General features: G+C 40.0%; 2 protein-coding genes across 2 annotated transcripts in view; one reads left to right on the top strand and one right to left on the bottom strand.

The window, feature by feature from the left end:
• Positions 1 to 15120, bottom strand: part of RIF1 (replication timing regulatory factor 1) — a 260403-nt gene that overhangs the window by 101047 nt on the left and 144236 nt on the right. The window lies entirely within an intron of this gene.
• Positions 1 to 15120, top strand: part of NEB (nebulin) — a 206325-nt gene that overhangs the window by 116857 nt on the left and 74348 nt on the right. Inside the window, exons 75-85 of the mRNA XM_058664477.1 lie at positions 74 to 178; positions 1037 to 1144; positions 2382 to 2693; positions 4115 to 4318; positions 5853 to 5957; positions 6092 to 6199; positions 6546 to 6857; positions 7812 to 8015; positions 9623 to 9727; positions 10528 to 10635; positions 12300 to 12611. Coding sequence (XP_058520460.1) covers positions 74 to 178; positions 1037 to 1144; positions 2382 to 2693; positions 4115 to 4318; positions 5853 to 5957; positions 6092 to 6199; positions 6546 to 6857; positions 7812 to 8015; positions 9623 to 9727; positions 10528 to 10635; positions 12300 to 12611 — 1983 coding nt within the window. The remainder of the gene's footprint in view (positions 1 to 73; positions 179 to 1036; positions 1145 to 2381; positions 2694 to 4114; positions 4319 to 5852; positions 5958 to 6091; positions 6200 to 6545; positions 6858 to 7811; positions 8016 to 9622; positions 9728 to 10527; positions 10636 to 12299; positions 12612 to 15120) is intronic.

The following is a 15120-nucleotide window of genomic DNA, read 5'->3' as shown; positions in this document are numbered from 1 at the left end:
AGTGACTGATATGTTATCAAAAGAAAAACCGTATTAAGTCAAAAACAATTTTTCCCACCTTTTGTTTTAACAGCGCTTGTACACTGAAGCCTGGGACAATGACAAGAAAACAATCCATGTCATGCCTGATACACCAGAAATAATGTTAGCCAAACTCAACAGAATAAACTACAGTGATGTGAGTGAACACCAGCTCTTGGAGCACACAGGCAGCAATGAACGACTGTAACTGCCTCCTTAATGACTGGCTTTGATTAGTTTACTACACATGCATCAAACCTATATTGTCAAAGGAGGAATTCTCTCGATTTTATTTTTTGGTTATGTGGTAGATTCACAAAATAGTTCAGCCTTTTTTATTAACAGGCATCAGGGAATTTGTAATGTTCAAGGGGGAATGTGCAGCATGAATCACAGTTTTAAAGCCTTTACCTGTAAGTAGGTGTAGTAGTGAGCCGTGTTACTTACCAATTGTTTAGTGAACAGATACTGGGATGGGTCGCAGAGATGCCATGCCCTGTTACTCAAGCTTCTCAATCTATTATTTCCTATTACATACAAGCATTTTTTTTTTTTTTAGCCTTCTCTGTTGTGATTCTGGATCTCAGGCCCATGTTTGACCATGACCTAAGATAGTTTTCTGCAAAGTAAGAAAAAAGTGGGGATAATGCATTGAGCTTTTCTACAACACCAAATCTATTCCATTTTGAAATCTATCGTTATATTTTTCTCGTTTTAGTATTAGAGTGCTCTTTCTTTTATATCATGATGGCAATAGTAAATGGTTGGGTTTTTTTTTTTACATGTGTTTGTTTGCCAGATAAAATTTTGGCAACCAAATGTTGATTTTCCTCCACTGTTTTTTTTTAATAAAATCCCAAACAGATGCCTTAAAATCCTTTAGCATCTATGAAGTGAAGAAAGCTACCACTCCATTCTAGTACTTGATTGTTTCTGCAGTTTAGATGAGGACAGATAAAATAATCAGCATCATTTTTAATGAACGGAGTGATACTCATGATCATCTTTCCCACAGAAACTCTACAAACTGGCTTTGGAAGAGTCCAAGAAGGAAGGCTACGACTTGCGGGTGGATGCCATTCCCATCCAGGCAGCCAAGGCTTCGAGAGACATCGCCAGCGATGTGAGTTGTCCTGGTTAACAGGGGCAAATATCAGTTTTCATAGTTTCTTTTGCCAGAAGCTTAATTGTTCCTGTAAATTGCAGTTCTCATTAGCAGTTTCCTGATATACAAAGCTGCAAATTAGAGAAAAAGCACTAAGTGTTAGGTCTGTTATCCCTGTCAATCAAACAAAGAGACATTATTTTTAAAAACAAGTGTTCTTTGGGCACTAAAAATGGGTTCATATTTTTTGAGCTTCATAAATCAACAAACCATTGACATAGATGTTTGTGAAAATAAGAGATTGAAACAACATGTAAATTGGCCTGTTAAATCTTCCCTCCTACTTCAACCATTTTATTCTGGTATTAAAAGACGATGCGATGGATGTATTTACAAATTTTGTTTCATCTTTAAGAAGTGTCTCACTTTGACGCCCATAACTGGATACAATTGTTGATTAGAAAGTAAGGAAAGCTTTTCCTCAGTACTCATCGGCTCATTTCCATTCCTCTCCGCGCTTCCTACCCCATTGCTTCATAGCAGAAACACTTTGTGGGTGTTTGTGTCCTTCACTATCAAACTTTTTTAGGATCCAAATCCAGGTTCTCCTTCTGGAAGGCCCCAGGTGTTAGGAGCCTTCATCCCATAAAGATCTCAGCTATTTTCAGTGGTTAAGCTATAAAATCTCACACTATGATTGTCTTATGGTAAAATGGACCATAATGTATCCTTGAATATTAGAAGTAGAATGAGCCTTGACTCCAAGGCATGACTGTCTCATGCTGGCAGTCCAGTGATTTTGACGTACCAAGTAAGTGAAATATCCCCTAATGACACATGAAAGTCAATGTAACATGTTGACTCGGCTAGGAGATTTGTCATAAACTCTGATAAGAAAGAGTCTATTCCTAATGTCCAACATGTTAACAAAACAAAACACCCGTACCTTTAAGTAAATGCTCCCTTAGATTGTACAAGGTATTTTATTTTTACTTGTTAAGCAGATGTAAATTGGGTGATGTGGTTTAAAGAAGGGGGAAGATATTAGGAATGAGAAGCTTTCCATTCCAGGCTCAGCACTGCTACTCCTTGTGATGTGACCTTGAACAAATCACTTAGCCATTTAGGGTTCAGATTCCTGCTTCATAAAATGGAGTTAATAATAGTCACCTTTCTCCCTCATGACAATAGTGAGGAAAATAAAAGAAATAGTATGTGTTCTTATCATTACACTCCCATTCCTTTTCTTTTTCAGTACAAATATAAGGAAGGCTACCGCAAGCAGCTGGGCCACCACATTGGAGCCCGGAATATTGAGGATGACCCCAAGATGATGTGGTCCATGCATGTGGCCAAGATCCAGAGTGACAGGGAGTATAAGAAGGACTTTGAGAAATGGAAGACCAAGTTCAGCAGCCCCGTGGACATGTTGGGGGTGGTGCTGGCCAAGAAGTGCCAGATCCTTGTAAGCGACATAGACTACAAGCATCCCCTTCACGAGTGGATCTGCCTGCCCGACCAGAATGATGTCATTCATGCCCGGAAGGCCTATGACCTGCAGAGCGATGTGAGTGGTTCTGCTGTTCTTCAGGCTAAGGGTTGGAAAGGAAGTTGTAACTTTTGTGCTTACAGATTTTTGACAGGCAGCTGGAATTCATAGATACCTCCTCAGACAACATTATAAAATGCTTCATTTAGATAAATATATTGGCTTTGAAGAAACTAGTCATATCAAAATACGGTGATGAAAAAATGAATCCAAATTTATGTGATGTTTATGTGTTTTCATGAACGCATTAAAGTGTCTAATCTGAGTGTAATAGCTAGCTGTGGGTGTAACACCACTTTAATTTCCAAGAGTGATGAGCATAAATATTTCAAAATGTCAGTAGGTGAAGATATTTGTAATTTCTATTGCTGAAAAGGTCATGCATGTTAATACTGCTGTGATCTATTGCCTACACTGAAAATTAAATGAAATGCAGTATTTCAGTTACAAGTTAATGAAAATAAGAATGTTTTTATCCACGCTCTGTCACCAGGAGAAGTATTCCTGATTTTAGACAACGTAAACTTCTAAATGAATTGTTGCATTACGCATTTATTTACAACTTACAGAGTATGGATGAGAAGTTAAGAATCAATTCTACATGTTTTGGCAATTTTTCTAAGAAACTAAAAGCAAGAGCTGCCTAAAAATATGTTAGTTTTGTTATCAACTAGTAGATTGTCCTGTGTGGACTCAAATGTTGTATCCGTTTCTATAGTAACTCACTGTTTTGATCAGTTGTTTTCTAAATTCTCTTGAAAGAATGACCAAGGTAATGGCATCATGAAAAAAAGAAAAATTCCCAACAGTTACATAAACAAATATTTTTATTTGTGAGTTAGAAAATTTCCTGCAGCAAATTATTTTAATTCAAAGCAACAAAATAAGAGGAGAATAAAAATCTTTTTAGTTAAACACAGGAAAAGTGACTATGGACAAGATAAATAGGAATAAAGCCATATTTTTGATTTTAGAAGCACATACAGAGGATGATAGAAGCAAAGCTGGCATTTTGTTGCCCTAGAAAATATTAACTCAAGAAGCAGTTAACCAGGATGCTTGTACCTTCTTTATATTCTATAACTGGCTGTGAAGATCATGGCCCAATGAGACCTAGTCCCTGTACAAGGAGATATGGGCAGTCACATCTGAGAATAAACACTTTAAGAGGCAGCAAGCACTCCCAAAGTGGTTTTCTGTCATTGAAGTTGGACATTATAAAAATGATTTTATGGTCTTTAATACAACCCACACTGGCCATTACCTAGAACAAAGCACTTGAGTAGCCATTATGGACAATCAAGGCAATCCTGTGAGTCTTCCTAGGAATCCACACAAATAAGATTCAGGATTATATGTCTACTGTATGCATTAAATAAGGCTTGGGAGCACTCTGACTGGGTCATGTCTGTAAATATTTGGCGTTACTTCACTTGCAGGCTGTTTACAAGGCTGATCTTGAGTGGCTCAGAGGCATTGGCTGGGTTCCCATTGGTTCCGTGGAGGTTGAGAAGGTGAAACGTGCTGGAGAAATTCTGAGTGACAGGAAGTACCGGCAACCTGCAGACAAGCTCAAGTTCACAAGCATTACAGACACCCCAGAGATTGTCCTGGCGAAGAGTAACGCCCTGAACATGAGCAAGGTGAGTCTCCAGCCAGAGTCGCACCTTCAGTTGGCCTTGGCTCTTAAAGTGGAACATGTCCGAGTACACCCAGAGAGAAGGCCTGATCCTCATGTGGGCCTCTGGGCTCTTCTCACTGTGACCCACTCCCCTCCTAGTCCTGAGTGCTCTGCATGCACACGGAAGCCTGCTGTGATTTCCAAGAGTGATGCACACACCCTCCTGGCTGTGAGTGGGATCTATCACACCTGCCAAACCTGTACCTTCTCCCTGGCAAAACAAACTCAGCCTACTTGTATTTCTTTGTCCATCTGTTAAAGAGCTTAAGCCATTCAGTATTTTTTTCTGAAGACTGGGCAACATGTGGTGTTGTGTAGCTGTGCCAGCAGTGCTGAATTAGCTGCTTGGTTAGCTCTTCCACTGTAGGTCATGGAAACCTGCTTCTAAATGTGAGCTGTTACCTCTGTTTTCAATTTGGTTAAATGATCACTTCATTCCTGTAGAATCCTAGTAGCAATCTGTTTATGCCTAATCCAACAGATGGACTCTGAACCCCTATATGTTAGGTTGAACTAAAGTTACTGGAATTCTCCCATGGCCACCTGTACATCTCCAAGTTGTTCCAATAGGAAGAGCAAGTGCTCAAGGCAGAATATGCAATTGACTCAAAATTCCATAGTGTAGAGTAAAAAACTACAGAAGCAATATTTTATATCACACACACAGCAACACAATAATAATAACAGAAAACAGCAAAGAAATATTGGGTACTTAATGTGACTCAGACATTTTACTTATATCATGATGAATTTTCAAAGTACTCAACAAGAAGGTAGGATTATCCCTAAGAAAGTAGGGCAGGAGTCGTCGCATAGTTTTCTCATGATCATATGGCTTTGGAACGGTGTAGTTGGTGGGGGTTTTTTGTTGTTTTTTTGTTTTGTTTTGGTTTGGTTTTTTTTTTTTTTTAAGGCAAAGTTAGAGAGGAGAGACAGAGATCTTCCTTCCTGTGGTTCACTTCCCAAATAGCTACAACACAGCGGCTAAACCAGGACAAAGCGAGGCATTTCTTCCAGGTCTTCCATGTGAATGCAGGGACCCAAATGCTTAGGTCATTTTCTGCTGCTTTCCTAGGTGCATTAGCAGGGAGCTGGATTGGAAATGGAGCAATCAGGACCCAAGCTGCTGTTCATGTGGACTGCAGTGTCTCAGAGACGCTTGACCTGTTATTCCGCAATGCCAGCCCTACAGTTGGGTTTGACCTTGGGATTGATTCTGAAGTCTGGGGACTTCTACTGTTTAACAGTCTGTAATCAGACTCTGCTTGGAAGTCCTATGAGTCAGTTTGTGATTCACTGGAAGAAAACAGTGAAATCATTCTATTGCTTTATATTAGCTACAAAACCATTGTGTATCTGTTTAAATATTATCATATTTTGCTCATTTGCAAAAGCTATAAAAGGGTCTGTTTTGTAATGAAATGTGAGTTGAATTCAGTAGTAAGTGTAATGTCACTGGCTTTAACAAAATGCTTTATACCTGTCTCCCCCCACAGCATTTATACACAGAGGCTTGGGATGCTGACAAAACCTCCATCCACGTGATGCCGGACACCCCGGAAATCTTGCTGGCTAAGAGTAATTCTGTCAATATCAGCCAAGTAAGAGATTACCTGATTGTCATTTAAAGTCTATCTAGAAGTAGTTCAATTGCTTTTCTCAGCCTAACATTTCCATATTTGTCTGGCCCACTGGCTTTCTAAAACACATTTGTTACGCATTATCACCCACCTAGAAACTTTACACCAAGGGATGGGATGAGTCCAAGATGAAGGACTACGATCTGCAGGCAGATGCTATTCCTATCAAAAGTGCCAAGGCCTCCAGGGACATCGCCAGTGATGTGAGTGTCTCCCCCATAACTTACTGAATCTCCACAGTGCTAAACGACCCAGAGTGCAGCTGGTGGACCACACTTTGCAATTCCTTCCACATGTATTCCTGTAGTCCTGTTTCCTACTTTCCAACACCTTTCTCTTGATCATCACAGAAGTGAAAATACTTTTTGGAATTGGAGTTCCTTCAGGGAAGTTCTCATTGATGCTGGTGTGTAATTGCATGGCAGTTATTTTTATGGTAGTTTGAAATGCTAGTAGACAATTGTTCAGGGATGTCAAATGTTGAAAGTGTGAACTTATCCACTTCTAAGTCTACACTGGATTCCTGATTCTGTGTTTCTGGCATTGTAGTACAAATACAAGGAAGCATATGAGAAACAGAAGGGCCACCACATTGGAGCTCAGAGCATTGAAGATGACCCCAGGATCATGTGTGCCATGCATGCAGGGAAAATTCAAAGTGAAAGGGAATACAAGAAGGACTTCCAGAAGTGGAAGACCAAATTTACAAGCCCAGTGGACATGTTAGGCATCTTGCTGGCCAAGAAATGTCAGACCCTAGTCAGCGATGTTGATTACCGCAATTACCTGCATAACTGGACGTGCTTACCTGATCAAAATGACATTATCCATGCAAAGAAGGCCTACGACCTGCAGAGCAATGTAAGCAAGAGGAACATTGGGGAGAGGGTGCTGGGAAGACATGGGTGTTCTAGCTGTTCAGTCAGTGTCTTTGTGGACAGACCATGGATTGTGCACTAGGCATCACTAGAAGGGAAGCAGGGCATTCACGTTGTTTCACACAGTGCTAAATTGAGGAGTTAAGTCCTGAGAAGCAAATTTATTCCCTGAAGTAAATTTCAAACTATTGTTCACTGTAATTTCTGACTATGAAAATATATTCCAAATATATATCATCTGAATATTTGTAAAATAATTGTCATTATTATTGTTACAAATATATATACTTTTTCTTTTATATATATATTTGACAGGCAGAGTTAGAGAATGAAAGAGGCAGAGAGAGAGGACTTCTCTATGCTGATTCATTTCCTACTTGGCCAGGGCTGAGCCAGGCTGAAGCCTGGAGCCAGGAGTTTCATCCGAGTCGTCCACATAGGTTCAGGGTCCAAGTGCTCAGGCTATCTTCTGCTGTTTTCCCAGATGCATTAGCAGAGATCTGGATCAGAAGTGGGACAGTAGAATCCAACCAACATTCATATGAGATACTGGTACTGCAGGCAGTAGCTTTACCCACTACACCATAGCACTGGTACCACCACAGCATTTCTTTGGGTCAGTTATGATAGGATTCAAATCAGTTAAGAATCAGCAAAGCTCCCCTTTATAAGTTTCCAATGACTTACACTTTTGAAATATCGAGTAATTGAGTCATGGAATTGAACATTATTACTCTTGTTACCCATGGTTAGAATTAATCATTATGTTGTTACAAAGCACTTTTGTCATGAATATTAAAACTAAATCATTTTAAAAAAACTAAATCATGTGAGAGCTCAGATTTTGCTCTTCTGCAGGTGTCTGCCATGTGTTCTATCGTCAGCTAAGGGGCAGGATGGGTAACATCAGGAGCAATGATTTTGTCTCTGCTTGCAGAATGTGTATAAAGCTGACCTGGAGTGGCTGCGCGGCATCGGGTGGATGCCTGAAGGCTCCGTGGAAATGATGCGAGTGAAGGGTGCTCAGGACCTCCTTAACGAGAGACAATACAGAACGCGCCCAGAAGCCTTGAAGTTCACTACCATTGTCGACACACCAGAAATCGTCCTGGCGAAAACCAACTCTCTGCAAATGAGTGAGGCAAGCACCCTGTTTGGAACAAGCCATGCTTTGTCTAGATTTTGCTTTCAGATAGTGAACTCAAACTGGGTATGTGAACTCTTTGAAGGGTTCTCATGACAGGAGTTGCTCTAGGAGCCCTGGCTGGCTTAGTGTGAGTGTGTGGAGTAGGACTCCAGGGCAGCCAATGTGCCACTGACTCAGAAGCTCTAAATCAAAAAATGCTCCTCCATGGCCATTCAGGGAAATAAATACTTGACTCCTATTAGTGCTAAGACGTGTAGCCTGAAGCTGGTAGTAATGTGCTAAGATTCTCTAAGAGAAACAGAACCAATAAGATGTGTATATATGTACAAATAAATATACACACACGTGCATGCAAGGATGCATATATGAGGAAAACAATTAAATATAAATTTTAGTCATAATTTTTCATAATACATTTTTAAGATATATTTTTATTAGAAAGTCAGATATCGCTTCTTGGCCTTTTGGCTAAGACCAAGTGGAGAAAGTCAGATATACAGAGAGGAGAAATAGAAAGGAAGATTGTTGATTCACTCCCCAATCAGCCACAACAGCCAGAGGTGTGCTGATCTGAAGCCAGGAGTCCAGTTCTTCCTCTGGGTCTCCCACATGGGTGCAGCATCTCAAGGCTGTCCTCTACTGCTTTCCCAGGCCAGAAGCAGGGAGCTGGATGGGAAGCAGGGTTGCTAGGATACAAACCCATATGGGATACTAGCATGTGGAAAATGAAGACTTCAGCAGCTAGGCTACCGTGCTGGGCCCCATAATAAACATTTTATATGAGTTCTTTTTTTTTTAAAGTACCATGTATGTGTGTGTGACAGAAAATATAGATGTGGTAGGCAGGGTGGTAGGGGGAGTTGAAGGCATTGATTCCTGCAAGTGTGTAGGCTGGCAGGCCTGAAATTCGCATGGTGTGCCAGCAGGTTGAAGAGCCAGGGAAGTGTGCAGTTCAAGCTTAGGTGCAGGCAGCTGGCCAACTTCCTTCTTGCTTAGCAGGTCAGTCTATCAAGTTTACCAACAGATCAGAAGAGTCTACCTTCACTAGAAGAATAGTCAGCTTTATTCAGAATCTACGAATACAAATTTGAAACTCTTCTAAAAGTTACCTTCCCAGAAACATTCAGATCAATATTCAGCCACAAGATATCAGCAGCATCTCAGAATTATTGAAAACACATGACCAGAATCCTCAGAAAGCGCTCCACAATGGGGAACTTGGGATGGCATCGGGTGGCAGTTCCCCAATCCCTGGAGTAATGTGGCATTGGGAGGCTGGACGTGGTTTTTCCTCTTGTATCCCCCTTTCCCCCACATACAGATATACAGAAGAAGAAAATGTGTAAACAAGGGTCTCACCCACTACTCCCTGATCCTCAACCTTTCCCACCCTGATCAACTATGTAAACGTGGTCACTAAAAAAATTAAAAAATTTTTCAGCCACAGTCTTAAGTTCCATGGTCTGGTCAAGGTGACACACACAATCTAGCCATCATAAACCTACATGGAAGTGTTTTTGTCAGATCAAAGAGTTAGGGCTTACTGTTTCAGATACCCACTCTATTCCTGAGTTAAAATAGTACTATCTTTCTTTCCACAGAGGCTGTATCAAGAGGCTTGGAATAGAGACAAAACCAACATCAGTATTCCTTCAGATACTCCAGTCATGCTACAAGCCCAAATCAATGCTATGCAAATCAGCAATGTAAGAGGCATAAATAATGGAGTGTACAAGCTTTTATAAGATAATACCTGTTAGCTTATGGAGTATGTTATAATGGACATACTTTAGAAATGCTTGTAACTTTTGGTATTAAATATGTTCTCTTGAGCTAAAGTAAGAAAGCAGAAATTCTCTTTTAAACATTGGTTCAGACAAGTGACCAGAATGCCAGAGGTGAGATGCCCGAGTTCCACTGGTGTCCTCTCAATCTTAAATTCTCTGTTCTGTAGCCAATGTTAGGGCTCGACTGACTGTTGATCTGGAGTACTAAAGTGCTAGCCAGTTGTCTGTTGTCTTCCTAGATCTTTTCATGGTCATAAGACCTTGGTTGACATTTCAAGACCATAAGGGAACTTTAAAAAAAGTATTAATTGCATTCAAAGTACAAGAGATGTATAATATCTTTCACATTGCCTTACTAAAAACCTGTGACAAAGGACAAAGTCAGGACATGCTCTGACTGGGTGTTATCTGAACTGTGGTGAAAGTCTTTGGCTTTGCCTTTGATACTTAGTTATCATGCAGTGTGTGGTGGGACACTTTCAAATGCACTGTGATGAATGTAAGCATCCAGACATTAATAGAGCTCAATGTTTAGCTTTAAAATATTTATCAGAAATATCCAGTACTCTAAAAAACCCACAATCAAAAGAGCTCAAAAATGAATGTTTTTTGCTTATTCTGTCTTCATTCCAGTATGCCCTGTGATTTAGACTCTGACTGCCTTAAGTATATGTGCCTATTTTCACCAGTTGTAAGCAAACCTTGTTTTCCCTTGATAGAAACTCTACCAAAAGGATTGGGATGAGGCCAAGCAGAAAGGCTACGACATAAGAGCAGATGCCATTGAGATCAAACATGCCAAAGCCTCCAGAGAAATTGCCAGTGAGGTGTGTAGCCTTCTTTGTTTTTGTAGTTTTTTCCATCTGTAAAACAAAATTTTTCAAGAACTTGAGAATTTTTAAAAATTATGCAAATAAGTTTCATCTTGTGCTAATTTATTTAAAGATAATGAAAGAAAAAGTTATAGATGTGGTATAAATATAAATAACTCTTGTGTTGGTTCCAAGTGGAAACAAAAATCATTAAGATTTTACACACAGCTCTTGCAAAATTCAAGAACCAATGCAATATCATTTGTACCCCAAATATTTTTTAAATTGTTCACAAATGTACATCAGATGAATTCAAATAAGCTTTAAAATTGAAACCACATATTATAGAAAATTTTATACCAAAGGCTAATACACAGTATTCCTGAAGACTTCTGAAATTCGTTGCATACTAACTTTAAAACATACTAAGAATCAACATAATTACCCCACCAAGTTCACCTCCGGCCCCCTGCCAGTTTGGAAGCTATCTCGTTGCCTTTCTCTAGGTGCTTCTCCAGTTTCTAACCTCAGGTAGCTGGCTGTTTTCTCCTCCTTGTTCCCAGTTTTACATCTAATAACCATAACTGTTCCACAGTATCCATCTCATACGTAATTTTTTCTCTTTGTAGTCCAAACTTAAACACATCATGTTCCTCTAGTCCCAACACATACCTCAGACAAATTCCTGCCCATCAATGATGGCTGTCTTGCTGTCATCTTCTGAGTGAAGCCGGTGCCTTTGCTTGCTCTCCCTGAAACATGTATCTTTTTTATCTGGCTTCAAAACCACATCCATGACCTGCTCTCCTCCCCCCATGGTACCTTCCCTGCTCTCAGGAGACTGTCTGACCGAATGAGCCAGGCAGCCTTGGGTGATGGGGGTTACTCTTTCTGTGTTTCATTTTTCCTCTCTGAATAAATGACTACAATAGTGTCTCCCACACAGAAATCTTGTCAGGATTAACTGTGATTATAATCCCAACTTTTCAGCTATTTTTAACTAAAAAATTCAACAGTTTTATATAGATCAGCCTAACACATTTGAAGTTCTCTCACAGTGTCTGACACAAAGTCATTTCTGGTATTTTTTAATCATTAATTTTTTTAAAGATTTATTTATTTTTATTGCAAAGTCAGATATATGGAGAGGAGGAGAGACAGAGAGGAAGATCTTCCGTCCGATGATTCACTCCCCAAGTGACTGCAGCGGACGGTGCTGCACCAATCCGAAGCCGGGAGCCAGGAACCTCTTCTGGGTCTCCCACGTGGGTGCAGGGTCCCAAAGCTTTGGGGGGGCCATCCTCATCTGCTTTCCCAGGCCACAAGCAGGGAGCTGGATGGGAAGTGGAGCTGCCGGGATTAGAACCGGCGCCCATATGGGATCCCAGGCGGTGCATTCAAGGCGAAGACTTTAGCCACTAGGCCACGCTGCCGGGCCCTAATCATTAATTTTTTTCGCCATCATATTTCCCTCCTGATTTACTCATGTTCTCTATGAAACTGCCTAAGAGAGTCTTCCTACCAAATTTCCTTTAAAGCAAACTGAAATACTCAGTAGTTGCCCATGTTGAGTCAGTTTGTATTAAGACTACAAAAATACTCTGAAGTCATTTAAAGAAAAAGCCTCCTAACCAATTGTTTTCCTGTGTGTGTTTTTATCTGATTTTTCACAACTTTAGTACAAATACAAAGAAGGTTACCGGAAGCAACTGGGACACCATGTGGGCTTCCGCAGCCTGCAAGATGACCCCAAACTAGTATGGTCTATACATGCTGCCAAGATCCAGAGCGACAGAGAGTACAAGAAAGCCTATGAGAAATCTAAGTCCGTTTACAACACGCCATTGGACATGATGTCAATTGTTCAAGCCAAGAAGTGCCAGGTCCTGGTTAGCGACGTTGATTATCGCAATTATCTGCACCAGTGGACATGTCTGCCAGATCAAAATGATGTGATCCAGGCCAAGAAAGCCTACGAACTACAGAGCGATGTGCGTATTTCTCTCTGGAGGGATGTGTGCAGTTGTATGTTTATTCACAGCATGTTCCCTGCAGGCTTAATTTAAATGGTAATCTCACTGGAGCTGAAAATTTTCTGTGCAATTTGTGGTGGTAGAGCTTTTCTCCTACATTTTTTTCCTTATAGAAGAGCTCCTGGTTATGATAGCAAGATGAGTAAGCAAGGGTTCCTACTTGCTCACTAAGATGCAAATTGATTCTGTGTAATCAGGGAGAAAACTTGGACCTCAGGTATTCTGACTCATTGCCTTTTCGTGATTAGGTATCTCAGTTTCAGAAGTAGATATAAGCAGAAGGAAATGTTGGACTTCAGTTATTTGACACAGAGAAAAAGTGGCATAGATATAAATGTTTCACCTCATTTAATATACATCTAAGAATCTTTTTCCTCCTAAATTCCTACAGCTGTTATTCCCAAGGATGCATAACAGGCAGACTTCAAGTAGTGAATATAGAACTCAACCTACTATAAGAAACAAAATTATGTGCTAAGTTTCTGTTGCTCCAGCAACCACTGCTTGTGAGCCCTGCTCCAATTTCTGTGAGATACTCTGAACTTCTCCCAAAGACATGAGACTCAAATGTTAACAATGTTGTCCTTGAGCTTTGTGGGCTTGGCTACCCAGCATGGTTAAAATAGCGGTGTGTGTGGTTTGCAAAAATTGCACTTTATGGGCAAATTTGGCTCTGCCAACCTGTGTCTCTCATTCATGCAGAATGTATACAAGTCAGACCTGGAGTGGATGAAGGGTATTGGATGGTTGACAGAGGGTTCTGTGGATGTGATGAGAGTGAAGAATGCCCAGAATCTCCTGAATGAAAGGCTGTACCGTACAAGGCCTGAGGCTCTCAAGTTCACCAGCATTGTTGATACCCCGGAAGTGATCCTGGCGAAGATCAATGCCGTACAGATCAGTGAGGTAAGAAGAGGGGTGGAGTTCCCAGGCCAGTCAAAGATATCTTAGTCAAGATCTTGACTTGTGAACTTTGATATCAGCATTAGGACTGTGAACATGTATGTCTGCAGAGAGATCCTCCTACAGCCTGTCAGTTATCAGTCCAAGCACACTAATTGCTTTGAATGATCCTTGCTGAGTGCAAGTACAGTGAGATCCTTCATGTTCTGCAAATTCTGCTACCCACCTTGATCTTATTTTCAGGTACAGATTGTAATCCAGGCCCACCACGTAATTAGGTAATTGTAAGATTGCTACTTCATCAGGAAATGAACATGAGTCATTCCATGCCCAGTGACTCAATGGGAATCTCTAGTGTTCAATATTTAGATGTGATTTTGGGCCAAGACAACTAGATTATTTGCAAGGTGAATTTGTTTAACTATCAGGTAATGAAATGTGAATTAATGGAAAAGGATCATCTTGCCCCATGTTTGTGACACATTTAAAATTTGTTTAGTATCTTATGTGAATGTATTTTGAAGTCATTATGGGTGTCTTATAAGAAAGCACAAGGAAGACCAAATATTTATATTTATAGAAGAGGACATTCAAAGAAAACTTTTCACTGTATTTATGACTGTATTCATGTGATAATAGGCTTCTTTACTAACCAAACGTCTCATTGCTTTCATTTACCAGCCGTTGTATCGTGATGCCTGGGACAAAGAGAAAGCTAATGTGAATGTGCCAGCTGACACTCCACTAATGCTGCAGTCCAAACTCAATGCCATGCAGATCAGCAATGTAAGGCACTAGACATTGATTGGTTTTTCAGAGAGCTTTAGAGCAATATACTCCAAGAGGAGTCTGGCAACAGGCCTTTTTCCTCGGTTTCTTTTATTTCTAATCCTTAAGCCAACGACAAGCATATAGATTGTGTGTGTTTATAATACTGAAATATGTATTTCTGACTTTGTTGTAAGAAAAAATGCAACAGTTTCATCCAAAAAGCATAGCTCAAAACTTAGAAGGCATTTGATATGCGATAGTATTTAGCTGTCCATTTTAACGGCCACCATTGCTTCTTCTCTTTCAAAACCAATGTTTCCTTCTGATTTTTACATGGATTATTCTAAATTTTCTTCAAAAAATTTTTAGGGAAAGGGCTTTACTCCCAATCCCACCATTTCCTCCCAATATTATCATGATAGTATAGTCCTTTAGTGCAAGTTACAAAGTTAACTTTCTGATATTTAAAGATATCATGACATGGGAAACATAGGCAAAGGTAGAAAGCCTAGTAAGTATTATAGAGGTAAATTTATAAGTTTTATAAGTTTGGGAATAGAGACACATGCTGCATAGTATCTTTACTTCCTAGCATGCTAGTCTCCCTTGTTCAGTTCATACATAAGAATATATGTATACCTTGGATTTTATAGATATATGTATACACACACATATATACACATAAATATGTAGTATTTTGCATATTGGCTATCATATAGAAAACATATTTGTCCTGTTAGTACTTAATTATTTCCCTAGACATAATGATTTCCAGCTGGAATGATTTTGTCAC

Source organism: Ochotona princeps, chromosome 5 (genome assembly GCF_030435755.1).
Source record: "Ochotona princeps isolate mOchPri1 chromosome 5, mOchPri1.hap1, whole genome shotgun sequence".
NCBI lineage: Eukaryota > Metazoa > Chordata > Mammalia > Lagomorpha > Ochotonidae > Ochotona > Ochotona princeps.
The sequence above is the reverse complement of the archived record's forward strand: the minus strand, read 5'-3'. Positions and strand labels throughout refer to the sequence as shown.